Consider the following 15,687-nt stretch of genomic DNA (forward strand, 5'->3'; position numbering starts at 1 on the left):
GATGGTAGGGAGAATGAGGTGTGAAGCAGACGACTGGAAGTAAATCAGACAGTCTGTTAGGTGGTTGTGAATATCCATTATGCTTCATCAGGATGGACAAACTGGAGTCATTGGGCGTGTGTGTGAATGATGAATGACTGTATGAGTAACGACTGAAGTTATGAGGTCAGTGCTGCCCCTGAATATCTGGGGTTTTACTGTGTGAGTGTGTATATATCTCAGCTCAGAGTATGTTTTACTCTATGCATCTTTATGTTGGAGAGGCAGTTTCCATGCTTACACAAGGCTTTCTGCCATACTGACACACGCGCACACATACATACACACAAACACGCATACACACGGACAAGTGGTTGATTGTTTTCTGGATTCAAGATGGAATTTTTCAATTTAACATTTTATCCCCGCTGGGAATCAACACCTTATTCCTCCTGCATTCCTTTGGGGAACAGAAACCACCGACTGTGTTTGTATAACTGTGCATGAGTGTGAGCACAGTGATGTCTGAAGCTGTCAGCAGCTAAATGCGCCTGGTAATGATTCCACTGTATAACAAAGGGTATTATTCATTCATCATTGCATTAGATTTCCAAATATGTACATGGGATTTGTTCGACAACATGCAACAGTTGCAAAACAAAGTGCGTATTCCCTCTCTTGTGTGTCTGAGGCGATTTTTACAGAATCAACAATGAAGCCTGCATCACAGTGGAAATAGTTTTGAGTTTTTTATTTTTTTCATAAAGTTGCTTCTACACTATGTAATTTTACACATCACTTCCTCCAAATTGCAGCAAAAAGGTTGTGTTTAAATTTGGAGAACGTCAATGCCAAGAAATGATATAAGACATCTGTAAGCTGGATAAAACACCATTGTATTTGTTTCCAGGCTGCTCTGTGAACGAAAGGTAATAATTTGACATTTTGGAAAATAAACTAACGGCATCTTTTTCAACAAGAGGAGGAATTTAATACCTTTGATATCGTATTTCTACCTCCAAAGGTGTCTAAAAAATGACCCTCACATGGACTTAATGTAGGGATCCTGTTATTGCTGATCATAAACCATAACAAGATCTTTTTTTTTTTAGTTTTACAGTCTATAAGGAATAAATATGTCAGTTTTGAATTTTGTTAGTCAATTTTTGTTACATTTGGTTTCTGTGTTTCCACCTTCTTTCGGTTTTTTATGCTAAGCTAATAAGTCTTATGGCCCCAGATCGAGACAGAAACGTGAAATTGGTATTCACCTTCTCATCTTAATCTCAGGAAGATTTTTTTTAAAAAGTTCTCAAACACTCTTTGTGTTTGTATTTTTTTTTTTTTTTTTTTAAAACAATGTGGATTTTCCAGCTGAAAATTCTACTATTATGCAGAAAACACTTCCTGCAAGTGATACCCAACGCCAGGTTTCTATTTGCATCGTTCACATAATGCACATTAGAATCTCATTTCTGCATGCGATGAATTTCCTTGGGAACTTTGAGTTTGTTTTAGGAACACAAGGTCATGTACTGGAATGTACTTCACCTAGTTTGCTCTCTATTTATTATCTGTGCTGATCTTACAGTTGCTTATCCCCTCTCTTCCTCTCTGCTAGCTTCTGTGTCTCGCTCTTCTTTTTCCTGGCAGAGCCGACAGTGGTGTTGCCATCTGTCTGTGATGTGTCCTGGACAAAACTCTGTGTGTGTGTGTGTGTGTGTGTGTGTGTGTGTGTGTGTGTGTGTGTGTGTGTGTGTGTGTGTGTGTGTGTGTGTGTGTGTGTGTGTGTGTGTGTGTGTGTGTTTTCAACGCAGGATGGCCAGGCTGAGCTGGGAACGGGGCTCAGATGGAGTCAGAAAGACAGTTAAAGGCAGACAAAGAAAAAAAAAAAGAATAATAGGAAGAGAAAGATTGAAAACTGTTAAAACTGTGTTCAAAGAGTGGTGTGAGTGTGTTTTTAATGATGCGACAGTATGAGCCACAGCTGTATGATCCACTAACCCTTCTTGTGACCTTGTCTGTGCTAGAAGACGACCAGCTGAAAGAGAAGTCGCACACTAACATGCAGCTGTTTTCTCTACAGTCCTTTTAGCGAGCTTGTGAGTGAGTGCAATGGATATCTCATAAGTTTCCTTCACTTAAAGTATTTGATCCTGTATGTGTATCATATGTGTGCTAATAGCAGCTTAGAGCCATTAGTCAGTAGCTCCTTAGCTGCGATTTCACTCAGCAGCCTTAAATTTAAACCTGTACGTCACTGAGAAATCCACCTCTGGCAATGAACCTGTGCACGTCTGTATGTGTGTGCTTATGTATGTGTTTATGTGTGAGCTTCGGTTGCTCTTGCAGAATATTTTGGCCGGGGTTCCTGGATTTACCTTTTGTATATGCGTGGGTGTGTATATATTTCCCCCATCTGCATGAGTTACATGGGTGATGTAACTGTACCTCAGTGGTACACTTGTGTGTTTATCTACGTGGTTTTCGCTGTGTGTACGTAGAAGTACATACATTTTGACTGTTAAGGTTAGGGTTTGCCACTTGGTTTTCAGCCCTAATGAAGACCACGTGCGCGGCTGACACATGTCGCTTGGCTTCCTTTAAATTCTCCCCCTGTAGCCATTTAGGTGATGCCATGTTATTTTCCACTTAAGATGAATGGCACTGGTTGTTGTTTTTATTTTTTTCATAGTTATGCTTTTTGGTTTTACTGCTACCGCTTTATTATGCAAGCAAAGAAACCATCTCCAGATTTAGCTCCCAGTTACTCTGCAAAGAGTGCCAGCACAGCTGACCTCAGAAGACCTGAAAAGACTTCCCATTCCTGCAGCCTCTTTGCATGTTTACATGTAATGCTCGTCTTCTGTGTTATATTTTCAAAGCTACGAGCAGGTGCAGTTATCCTTATTCACCTATAAGAGCCAGACCATATTCATTTAGTGTTTCTTTCATAAAAATTAATCCTCCAAACAGGATATAATCTCTCCTCTATTTTACCAGACTATTGCTGGTGGGAAGAGCTTTGAATTAGTCTCTCACTCTAATCTCCATTTTCCTTTGCCTCTTTAATCTTTTACCTTTATATTGACATGATATGACTTGTTGTATTTTATGAAAGCTGATATGCCTGTGCAAATTCATTGTGAGCTGAAACAGTGGAATAATGCCCCTTTTCTATGTGTTTTCTCTTATGCAAAACTGTATTTTTTTGTTATACTTGCTAAAATCAATCTTGCTTTATCTCTGCGTTTGTCTGCAAACTTTTTAAATTCTTTGCTGTAGCTCATTCTAGTTTTATTCTTTTGAGTATATGTCGTTGTATCATTTTTCACCTCTACCTCTGTTATTAGAAATATAACACTTAAAAAAAAAATCCAAGATCTTATCCACATAGGAATGAAAACTGTTTTGGCTACAGTTAAACAAAGCAGACAAATTTAATAAAAGTGCCTCAAGAAGGTTTTCACGCTCACATGAAGTGGAAAATTGCTTTGTTAATCAGGAATCTGCACAGTAAACACTAATGCAAACACACTGGGAGGCTGGCAAAATACAGGTGGGGCACAGTCTAGATTTAATTTTAATTGCAAAATGGTTAAATATTTGTTACCGAGAGTTTAGTAGAAAGTCAATGTCTTTTTAGTGTCTGCCCATTCAGAATGAAGCTACATCCAGCAGCTCATAAGTTTACTTTAACATAAAAAACTCAAAGCCTTTTTTTATAACTCAGTTTATGTGAAAATTAAACAAACTAGACTTAATTTGTGACTTGGGGAGCTTTGTCGGTGGATTGTGTTACATTAAAATGGAGCCTATCTAGCTGCTTCAACCCGCTCCCAGTCATTGTGGCTAAGTCAGGCTAGCTGTCCTCTTGGTCCAGGTCAATATAAAAAGGAAAGACATTTTGCCAAGATGGACATAAGCATATTTCCCAAAAATGTCCAACAATTCCTTCCAAAAAGTAGGTTTGATGGTCTGAAACTAAAAATCTGGTCAGACAAGAAATGTGTTTGAAATATAGCCAACAGTAGCTTCAAAGGAAATCATTCAGCACAAGGAAGTTTCAGACTTTTAAATGAATGAATGCTCGTAACTAATGTATTTCTTATTTCTGTACTTTCCCAGGTAGGGCAGTTCAGTCAATTTCTCCATGAATGTACGTCACAATGATGATGACAGACCAGATTCCGCTGGACTTGGCTCCGCCCCCCCTCCTGAACGGGGAGGTCCCTCTCATGCCTCACATGGTTAACGGCGATGCGACACAGCAGGTAAATACTCGACACGAACAAACGCACACGCATGTCTGCAATGTGCATTTCCTGTACATCAAACAGTACAGCGCACACTTCTCTGTTGTCAGTTGAGCACCTACCACACGGATTGTTGCCATAAAAATTGCTAGAGAAAAGCCCTCGTGTGTCACAGAAGATAAACTACTAAATACATACAGGTATATTCAAATGCATTGCTTATTCCTTTGGCGCAGCTTTAAAGGCAATATTTAAAACACTGAATGGCTTTATTGATAGATTTCAAACCTTTACGTGTGCAAACTTGCAATAGTTTGCACACGGACATCTGCTTCTCTGTGACAGACCGATCTTATCAGGTGCTGTAGAGCCAACTGGATCACCTTCAGAGTACAAAACCGCACCCGGGCTTTGCACAGGCAAAAGGAAGCGATCGGCGTAATGAAAAGCATCACAGTTAATTCACCTCGGTCTAATCTTGTTGTCACACACACACTTTTTTTTTCTTTTTTTCCCCCACACTGTGTGTTTTTGGTATATGAAGGATGATGATGTTTATGCACCATCCCCAGCCTGTTCCCTCACAGTCCAGAGGAAGCATCGTGGGAGTGTTTTGGCTGCAACACATAACAGTTATGGGGGGGTTTTGGCTGCGGCACACAGCAGTTAGGGCTCTCTTTTTATTCTAACACCCTGCAGTTTAAAACTTGGTTCCCAGTATGGAATCAGTGATCTAGACCGATGATTATATAGATTTGACTCTGCGTGTGTGTGTCTATTTGTTTGTTTCTTGGTCTGTCTGCGTGTACGTGTGTGTATTCGTTTCTGTGTGGGCACGCAAGTGTCTGTGTTGAGTCTGAATACATACTTACGTGTTTGTCGGCTTGCTTCAGTTTCAGCTTCCTTGTTTCTTTATCCACCTACCTTCACCTGTTTATGATTGTGTTTATCAGCCAGTGGCTTTGGTACATGCAACGAGATCATGTATACATACATGCCTGTTTTTGTATAAGAGCGTTCTGTCATAATTTGTCTGTAAAAACAAAATTCACTATGGAGGCTCTCTCATCACATCAAATCCAACAGTGTGTTCAAATTCTTAGTTATATTTTAGAAAAATTAGTTACTATCTAATTATCTATTGTGATTAAAACAAATATCAAAATACTTTTAATTGTCCTACTGTAATAGTATTTAAATATATAGAAACCTGAAGTAGCTGAATAATAATGTGCATCAATGTAGTCAATGAGAGGCTCCAGTTACAACCTTCTATTAGCTATATTATTGGGATCTACAGTATTGGTCACATTTCTTTGTTGTAGGACGGTCAGTTAGTTTTACATGCCGAAGAAATGCCTATAAATCATTTTATTCAGTTTCAATTGGAGTGCTGGTCCTTCTGAGAGTTTGTAACCACATAATGGACTTAGGCACGCTAATTTATTATTGACTATTATTGCTTAAGCTATGAAATCCATCTGCAATCTGATTAAAGACATTTATTTTAGTTATTATCTGTAAAGCACTGTCCAAAACATTTGCAATAGTCAGACATTCATATCCATTTCCATATCTGGCCACTGTTGTGCATGAGACTTGTAAGCCATAGTGGAAGGGGTCTGTTTAAACCTGAAAGCCTAAACACAAATGTATTTGTGTTTAGGCTGTCTACTTCTTTAGTTTATGATCAGTGCATCAGAATTATGGGTCAGAGACTAGTGAGTAAAAGGGAAGGACACGCTTCCCTTCAATATTTCTGAGGAATTTTCTTGTTAACCTATGGCAGTGATAGTAGTGAGGAAATGGTGCAAAGCTTCTCCGCTGTACTTGTTATAGGTGCCTTTCCAGATAAATATCTAAAGAGAGAAAGAAACACTAAAAGTGGACCGAAGACAGTTCAAAACATAAAAGCTTTAGTGACAACCATGTTGGTGTGAAACCAGTGTACTGTACAAGATCTTAATGAACATATTCACAACAGCTCAGAATCACTTCAGACCTTAAGGAACATGAGAGCAAAGATGGTAACCCATGCAGTTAATGATATAGCTCAACAACATCACACTACCACTTTCACACCAAAGAGTGCCATTTGCATTCAAAACTATAAGGTGATGTAATTGCACTAGTTGTAATCCTGTTTCAGTTACTCTTTTGCAGAGAAAGTCTATGGAAGTGAAAATAGACCCTAAAACCTAGAACTGTGAATGATATCCTGTGGTCCAAAAGTGCCCATAGAAACATTGAGTGAAATGTTTTCAATATGCCACTTTTTATGTAAAATGTTGAATAATGTCAGTATGGGTTTGCTAATTTAACTTCCCGTGTTTAATAAAGAGCCCTGCTCTTGCACTTTTGTAATTTGTAATTGATGCCTTTTAAAAGGAGCTTTTAAATCATAAATCACAAGTGGTTACACTTAGAAGCCTTTTCTGGTTTTAATCTTAAAAAATATGCTTGTTTTCTATAATCCTAACTAAAGGTAGAAGAATTGGGTCACTTTGACTTAGTCACTACTGACTGAGTCATTATAGTCTCATTAATCAGTCATAATATCAAAACAAATGTGCTACATGATTATTTTGCGCATTGAGTGATCTTGACATGTGATGGTATAACAGTACACAGACACACACACACATACACACCTACATGGTCTAATGCAGGGGTTTTCTCAATCCTTGGGAAACATGGGTCACCCTGTGCTGGGGGTTCCCATAGCAACAGCAGCCGCTGCAGCAGACAGAGCAGGAAGTGTGTGAGTGTGTGTGACTGAGGGAGAGGAGCAGGTTAGCGCTGAGATGGGAGAAGATGCAGTCACTACAGAAGGAACGTAGGATATGAGGATTTTACAGCGGCACACCTGTAGAGCATAGACAGGGCTGTGCCTGTGTGTGCATGCGTGTGTGCCTGAATACGTGTATGTGTGTGTGTGTGTGTGTTTGTGTGCAATGGAGGGGCACCTGTTTCATGTGTACAGCCACGTGTACACTCTGAACAATCTGTATGCGGAAAATATGACGGTAAGGTGCATGCGTTCTCCCCTCAGGCACATTAGGTAGAAGCGCTGAGAAATCGAAACGATGTCATGTGTTTTGAATTCATTTGTGTGCGCTCACCTGTCTGTGTGTGCGTCCATCTGTCTGTTAGATGTATTTGTGCATACTTGTTTTATTCTTGTAAGAGTGGTTAAAAGATGAAGGCTTTTCTTAAATAAGAGTCTGTGAGATGGCAGCAATAGTGTCACCATTAGCTTTTCTAACACCTCATTCATATGTGTGAACTCTCTGCCGAACTATGAGAGCCGATGGTTATTGTGTTATGTCACTGCTGCAAGCTCTGCCTAGCTGAGTATCTGTCCTGTTCTGTGATTGCTAAAGAAAAATGTTTAATACATGTTTTTCCCCTTAAATTATAGATATTTTTGTCACAAAGTTTGATCGATTCTTTTTTTGTTGTTGTTTTTTTTATGTGTTTGTGCAGGTAATCCTGGTGCAGGTGAACCCGGGGGAGACGTTTACTATCCGGGCAGAGGACGGCTCACTGCAATGCATCCAGGGTCAGTCCTCTACGATATTATTACGTTATCATATTAACATGTAGCCTGGTGGCCGCTCTGATGTTTGTCACTGTGAGACAGAGTATTACCCATCATTTTAATTATATCCTGGCTGAACAAGATTTAAATGAGATCTTTGGGCTGACTCCTAAAAGTTAAAAACATTTACGGAAAAACAAATAATGTTAATGCAGTCTATGCTTAGAAATCTTTGATTGGTAAATGTGAAAGCAAATAATCGACTTTTACTTTGAGTATTGTCCATTACCAGAGAAAACCATAGCAATGTCAAAGGAGTAGCTGTCCAATAAAGTCTCAGAGAGTTTTCAAAAGTCTTCCTTTCTACCTGGTCAGACTTAAATCCCAGACAGTCTGCCAGTACATGGTAGAGCCAACACAGAGAGACAGACATTTCAGTTCTCATGTGTTTGCACATGCAGACCAGTAAGTTACTTATTTTTAAACAGTCCGTATTAGTGTGACTGTATCATTAACCACCACAATGGCTAATGGTTTAATGGTTTATTTTTCTAACCAGAAAGCCTGGAAATGAAGTGTTTTCAGCTGGATTTCAACCCTTTTGAAATTCCGAGTGTATATATAAGACTACAAATGCAGAAAATGCAGAAACTCCAGAAACGGTGAGACTTTTTAGTAGACTGGTCAATAATGCAGGAAGAACTTTGGAAGAGGAAACGGAAAGCAAGTGGAATGGGATCTAAGGGTGTTATCTCCAAATGAAGTACAGCTAATTGAAAGCATAGTCTACACAATGACAGATTTAGACAGAGTGGGCAGCCATGGCTTCACTGTGGTTGCATCTGATAGCAGTGCATGAAAAGACTGGAAATACAAGCCACTTAGGATCGCTCAAAGACGGAAGGAGGTGGCAGTAACACAACTCTGCTGAAATTGTGTCTCACTTTGATGATGTCAGAAATGTAACTTTGAAAGGACATCTTTGTTTTCTTCTCAGTCTTTTTCAATCTGCATCTTCTTCACTCGCTCCTTCTTCTTTTTTTTTTCAGCCTTTGAATTTTTTTTCTGTAAGAAAGAAAGACAGACAGCAGTCTCGACTCAGTCACTGTCGCCCATTTATTAAAAAAACAAAACAAAAAAGACGCATTACCACAACACTGTGTTGTAACAAATGGCATCCCACCACCTTTTCCTCCACCCGCCTTGTAATTCAATTTTCCCCTCAAATCAGAGAGACTGCTCCAGGCAGAGCTATGGGCACAGATAAAGCCAGATAGAAACGGTGCATGATTTAATGGATGTATGCAAAGATGGGAAGATACAGTTGCCAGATAAGATAAGTGAATTAGTGACTTGTAGAAAAACAGCTAAACGACAGACGAAAGAATGGTTTAATGTAGAAAGTGGATATATGAGAGGGATACCAGACAGTGATTTGCAAAAAGACACAGTACTGATGTAGCTGGGATCTGCCATCTTTCTGTTTGTTTGTGTGGTTGCGTGTTTGTACTTGAAAATTTGGCATCGAAGGCACAATGTGTGTCTTTGTGCACCTTTTTGGTGCCTTTTACTACAGTCGCAGACAGCAAATTAGGTGGAACATTACAGACTTTGAGCCCTCTTTGAATGCAGATATTATTAATGTGAAGGACCACACACGCACAAACACACATACGCACAAACTTTCTCTCTATCTTAGTCGGCAAGAGGTCACTGAGTTTAATGAAAGCTGGAGTGTGGCAGTGTGTTCCGAAGGATAACTGAGTTGCACTTTAGAGAGACTCAGTGTGATTAGTGAGACCTCAGAGGTTCGTGTTCGCGCATGCTTGTGTATTTGTGGCCCTGCTTGTGTGTTTGCATTGCAGTGTACTTGTGTGCAAGTGTGTGCGACAGAGCAAGATTACAGAGACCTCAGGGCACAGCCAGGAACCAGCTTTTATATAAAGTAACCTCTGTTTAGCTGCTGCAGTGTGGTACGTGCATGCATGCAAACATGCATATACGTACACACGCAGACATGGATGCTCTGCCAAGGCAGGACCAGCCTGAAGACGTCAACGCAGCAGCCAGAAAAGATTCTTTCATATGAACCACAAGACCTTCCTTCTCCTCTCCTCACTTCTCTTCCCTTCCTTCCTCTCATCATCTTTTCCTGCTACCTCCCTCCCTTTTCCTTTTTATTCCTCTCGTTCATCTGTCTTGACCTTAAGGCAAACCTGGAGCAGAGAAGAGGCTATTGTATTTGCCGGATTGATGTTAAGTACTGCTCATTAACCACACCCCTGCTAACTGCTACAGGCTCAATTATGTTCTTTTATTTTAGCTGAAAGTGTACATAAAATCTTACTAAGGTCCATGAATCCCATAACCTCAGGGCGTATGAAATCCTTTCAGAGCTTTTTTTGTGCATATTGAAATAATTCACAATGCTCTAAAATATATATTTAAAGCCATTTTTTTTACCACTTTTCAGATATGTTAGAGATCTGTCTTTACCGTCTCTTTTTTTGTGTCCCTTTCCTTCATTGATCCAGTGAAAGACTGTATCTTGACCTGAAATCCTTTCCAGCAACTTATTAGCATCATTTCTGCATGTGTATGACTGCATGTCTCCATCCCTTGTTGAAGCAGCATGACCCTTCAGTGATCCAGGGGCCAGATTCATCTGACCCCCCACACACACTCCTACCCTCTCACTGTTCCCACCTTCCCCCTCCTCCCTTTTGCCCCCCACCCCCCTCCGTCCCCCTGTCTGTCCCCCTCCCCCACTAAGACAATTCCCCTGAGCTTTCCCACACTCACATCAAAGGACAAGACTCGAGGGTGTGTTAGAGCACCCTGCTCTGGAATGTGAGTGTGTTAATATGCGTTGTGTGCGCGTGTGTGTCTGTGTGTGTTTTACAAGGCTGTGTTGGTTTACTGTGTTGTTTGGTCTTTGTTGGACTTTTACGAGGGATGATGAGGCCAGAGGGTGAAGAGCAGGAAGCTGTGCCCTGCCTGGGAGAATATGACATCATGAAGTTTGGGTGGCACCAGCTTAATTTCTTCTGAAATTTAGGGCGTAGTTGATAATAACCACAAGGTTTAGTTGATTAGTTTTCTAGTTAATGAGCAGTAATCCTGTAAGTCCTCAGTTTACTGGCCGCAGTGTTTTTAAAATGCATTTCAGTATAATACATGGGGTTTGTTTGCCTTGGTCTTCTGTGGACATTTGGAATTATTCTCTGTTGTAATATAATAAGTGTATATGTGAGGCTGAGAAGTATGAGTAGTAACTGTTAGTGTGTCCTTCACAGTGAATGGAGAACTTTCACCTCTTGTATTGCTTAACGCTATGATTTTATTTTGTTTTTTAATTGACTGTGCTTGGTGGAGCATGTGTGCTAAGGCTTGTTGTGTTGCTGCATGACCCGCTACCAAAGAACCAAACCGAACATGTTAAAAAGCCAGAGCCATCACCAATGTTCCCTCTAAGCTGAGCACGTGAGAAATCGCGCACTGCTGACACGGGGGAACAGTGGCCAGCACCATGGAACACCGCTCCTCTGATTGAGCATGCTTTGCAGAATGAGACACTCAAGATCCATTTCACCAGGTTGGTGGCAGTGCAAACAAGCAAATGTATCATAAAGAAAGCCTTTAAAGTGGAATATCTGTGAAAAAAAGTCTAATAGCCCCACAACCAGGATGTCTTGTTTCCACAGAAACTTTTTTTTGGCACATTGGTACTGCAACGGGATTTCAATCGGTAAATTCTTTCTTTAACACAAGAATGGTTGGTTTAGAGCAACAAGAATGGTTGGTTTAGAGAAATAAAAGGCCTGTGGGCCAGAATCAGCCTGATGAAGACTTGAATCTGGTGTAGTTTAAAGATTTGGAAAATGTGAAGGTGTACAAAGATTTTGGGCTTTCGGCGGTGTTTTACAGTAGTAGCAGTAGTACTTCCCTTTTGGCATTCATACTACATGAGTAGTTAAGTAATAGTAAAATAGTTAAGCAATAGGATGACAATTAAATGACAGAAATGTTCTTGTTTTTAGAATCTACTATAAAAATGTTGGTTAGATAAAAGGAATTAACCAAAACTTTCTGTTTTATAAATACTGGACAGTCTGGACAATGAGCTGCCAAAATCTTTTCTGTAATTTACACACAGATCATGTAGAACATAGGTGTCAAACTCTGGCCCGCGGGCCAAATTTGGCCCGCAGCCTAATTACATTTGGCCCGCGAAGCCATACCAAATTACTATTAGATCTGGCCTACTGGTATTATACAGCTAATATATATATTGTTTAGTATTAAGCTTTGCTTGTTCCATATTCAGTTTTCCAGCAAAACTTATTTGAGTCCATAAGAAAAGATTCATTCTTATATCTGAAGGAAGTTTTTTTTTCAATAAATATTAATGTTAGCCCGCGACTTTGTTCCAGTTTTGAATTTTGGCCCACTGTGTATTTGAGTTTGACACCCCTGATGTAAAAAACTGGGACGTACTGCTGAAATTGCACTTCGTTTTCTGATATTAAGACATCTCAGGGATCAAATGTTCAGTTAAGTGTTCTTACAGTGAAGGAAAGTGGAGTTTCACTGGTCCAACCCACTTAAGAACAAACTGGGCTGCATGTGGCCCGTGATGTAAAGTGAGTTTGACATCCCTGGTTTAGAACATTCTCTGTGTTTTCAATTACATTTCTTTTCTGTCTGTGTTACATAATGCAATTCGGAGAGGTCTATGTGCAAAGTATATTTCACTTCCAACTTTTGGTTTGTGGAATTTTTTTATCTTGAAGGTATAGAACCCAAAGATTATCCTGCGATTCCACATGCTCTTATTTTGTCTTGTCCCTTGAGAGTAGAGAAAGCTCAAATCACACATTTTGTTCTTTTCTTTATTGCTTTTTCTTCCAATTTTAATGGGCCACAAAAAGATTAATGAAACAATTCTTCATATAAGAAATATAATCAAATATAAATGCAGGCTGTTGGGACTTCATATTAAGCCAAAAGAATTGGTTGATGTTTCTCCTTTTACGCTGATTTCTGAATTTGGAATGGATGAATTGCATGCAGTCCACTCTCATTGCTGTTATATTGCAGTGGCATAATGGAAAATGTGGTTCTGGTCTCAGCTGAGGCCTTGTTAGCCCAGGCATTTTTTCTTCTCTGAGAAACAATGGTTATGGTGGACCCTGCCAGTGTTTCTCTGCATCTGGACACAGCAGGGTACTGTATGAATCATGGCAAGATCTGCTGTCTTTTGCCATTAGAGGTGTGCGCTCTGCTCATACCTAATCTTTTTGGATCCCCCCGATTGTTACTCTCTTCCCCTGTTCCTTGCTTTTGTCTGTTGTCTTGGATCCAGTTTTGTAAAATTCGATGATTATATTTGTGGAAAAAATGTCGATTGATCATATTGTTATTTTAAACATGGTTTTGTCCTCAAATTTAACAAACCTAAACTGATATGGAAAAAAAGGGTTGATGGAGGAAATTTAGGTGTACCTCCTCTGTATTTGTTCTTTGTCTGACTACTCTCTTCATTTATCTCTCCATTTTCCTCAGTTTCAACTTCAGCTTTTTGCTCAGTCTCTTACTGGCTTCACTGTGTCGCTACATGGGGTTATCAAGGTTTTCTTTGACCGGCCTTCTGCACAGAGTGCACACTTCTACACTGCAAACCCTTTGATGTAAATGGAAATAGCTGGTTGAGAGAAATACGGTGGAAAGTCTCAGTCTGTGTTTACACCTTGCCAGATGGTTCTAAACAAGCTGGTGGAGAACACACAAATACATTTTTCACTGAAATCCTTAATTTACGGTACTGTTTCGGACCATCCTGGTGCTGCTTGTAAGCAGGTGTGGTTGTTCGAGGAACTTTTAACAAGCCTTCCTTGAAATCGGAATACTCAATTTTGTGACAGTAGACTGAATGAAAATTGCTGTGCAATGATAGGTTTGACTGATGTCTGTTATCTAGCTGAACTGTCAGCTAAAAGGATTTATTGTGTTTTTATGCCTTATTTTTGTAAATCTGATCAAATGGAAAGTGTTCATGCAAGTGTTTCTCAATCTGTTTGCCTTTTTGTCTGTGTGTGATTTGACAAATGAATGCATTTTTTAATTAATATTGCATTTGCATTTTGCCCAAAGTATAATTAATCCAATAGCCAATTTCCTGTACAGTATATTAATGCCCTAAATTCCCATTTTCTCTGCCTGTGCAGCCTTTCGAGACACTTGCATCCACAGCTTTAAATTTCCTAATGTACTTTTTTGAATTGTTAATCTGTCCCAAGAAAACAATATCTATATATAAGATCACAGCTTCTCACAGGGTAGAGCGATATGGCTTCTGTTCAACATTGCAAGAATGCTTTTTCTGGAAAATCCAGTGGTTTAAAAATGTTTAATGGAATCAAATATATGCTTCACTAATTAATTCTTCTTCTTCCTCTTCTGTTTAAAGATGTTTTTACTAAATAACGACTAAATCTGTATTGTTGTAGTATGCTTCATATTTCACTGAAAAGAATAAGGATAATGGGTTTGGTCATAAGGCCCCATGGTGCAGAGGGATCTAATAATAGAGAGCTCTTGTGTGTTTGGGTGTGTGCATGCCTTTGTATGCATTTCATTTTATTATTTTTACCTTGACAGCTGGGCAAAGGAAGACCTTTTTACCTCCAAGACTGTATGCCCTTAGGCAAGGTGTAAAACTAATTCTAGAGGTATGTTTAGTGTATGTATGTCTTAACTTGGTGTTAATTCCTCCTGGTTTTGGGAAACTGGTCGCCATGGGAACGGACTCTCCCTCCAGGTGGTGTGTAATGGAATGCGATCTCTTTGTGCCTAGAGAGATCACATTTGTGTGTGTGTGTGTGTGTGTGGGGGGGGGGGGGATACCTGCTTTTTTTCAGCATTTTGCACTGCAAAGTACTTTGTAAGTATCAAAAGGACAGAGATAATTGGTTTGGTTCATTTGATACACGGTGGCTAAAAGCTTGACTTTTCTATGCGTGGTTTAGATAGAGGCAGAGAGGGAGAGAGAAAAAGAGACTTAATTGTGTATGCCCTGCCCAGTCCTCACTTATAAACTCAATGCCCTCATACAGTAGGGCATGAAAAGGCAGAGGAAAGGAGGGAGGGAGAGATACAGCTGAAATAAAATAGAATGAAGCAAAGTAAATAAAGGAAGACAGGCAGAATGAAAACGAGGCGCAGAGGGAGACCGAGAGAATCACATGCTGCATGTTTGGTCGTGCCTGCTACCATCCATTCTGGGTGAGGCCACTTCCTCTATGACCCCAGCCACCCCTGTGCTGCTGCTGACTTGGTCTGGTCTGCCAGCTCTGGAGAAGGCTGCATTAGGGGAAAGAGAAGGGTGACGAAAACTCTTGAGAATACTGGTTTGTCTTTATATGTAAGACACTGTGAAAGCTGATGCGTGGGCAAACAGCAGCTGAGTACTCACAGATTTTTTCCGGAGAAATGGAGAAAAAGAAATATCTTTTCCAGGGATGAAATTCTTGGCTCTCTTGAAGCTCAGGGTACAGCTGGAGCACTTCTCCCACTCTCCAACCTTATTCCCTCCTTCTCCTCCTCTTCCCTCTCTTTTCAGGCTCGGTCACTTCCTCCCTTCTCTCTCTCTGATTCTTGCTGTGTTTCTATATTTTCTTTTTAATTTTAGTCTCATCTTCACAACAATGACACAAGTTTGCTGATTTGCATGTTTTTTATGTAAATAAAACCAATCATAACACTATTAGGAACATTAAAGATATTGCATCTTCTCCACGGGTTGCACATGCTGCTTTTCAGATTGGATTCAGTTAGTGTGAAAAGCACTGCACAGCTGCGGAAATTCCACATGTGAATGTTTACATCATGGTTTTTTTTTAATTTTGTAGG

At 39.9% G+C, this 15,687-nt stretch overlaps 1 protein-coding gene across 2 annotated transcripts in view; it reads left to right on the plus strand.

The window, feature by feature from the left end:
- fndc3ba (fibronectin type III domain containing 3Ba) overlaps positions 1–15,687 on the plus strand; it is an 86,712-nt gene that overhangs the window by 17,647 nt on the left and 53,378 nt on the right. The window contains exons 2-3 of one of the 2 annotated variants that reach the window (XM_026152459.1): positions 4,108–4,253; positions 7,722–7,797. In XM_026152459.1, the coding sequence (XP_026008244.1) occupies positions 4,137–4,253; positions 7,722–7,797 (193 nt within the window). In that variant the 5' untranslated portion in view covers positions 4,108–4,136. Of the gene's footprint in view, positions 1–4,107; positions 4,254–6,674; positions 7,262–7,721; positions 7,798–15,687 lie in introns of those variants that run through there. The other variant, XM_026152460.1, reaches the window with a different exon arrangement.

Source organism: Astatotilapia calliptera, chromosome 19 (genome assembly GCF_900246225.1).
Source record: "Astatotilapia calliptera chromosome 19, fAstCal1.2, whole genome shotgun sequence".
In the NCBI taxonomy this organism is placed as follows: domain Eukaryota; kingdom Metazoa; phylum Chordata; class Actinopteri; order Cichliformes; family Cichlidae; genus Astatotilapia; species Astatotilapia calliptera.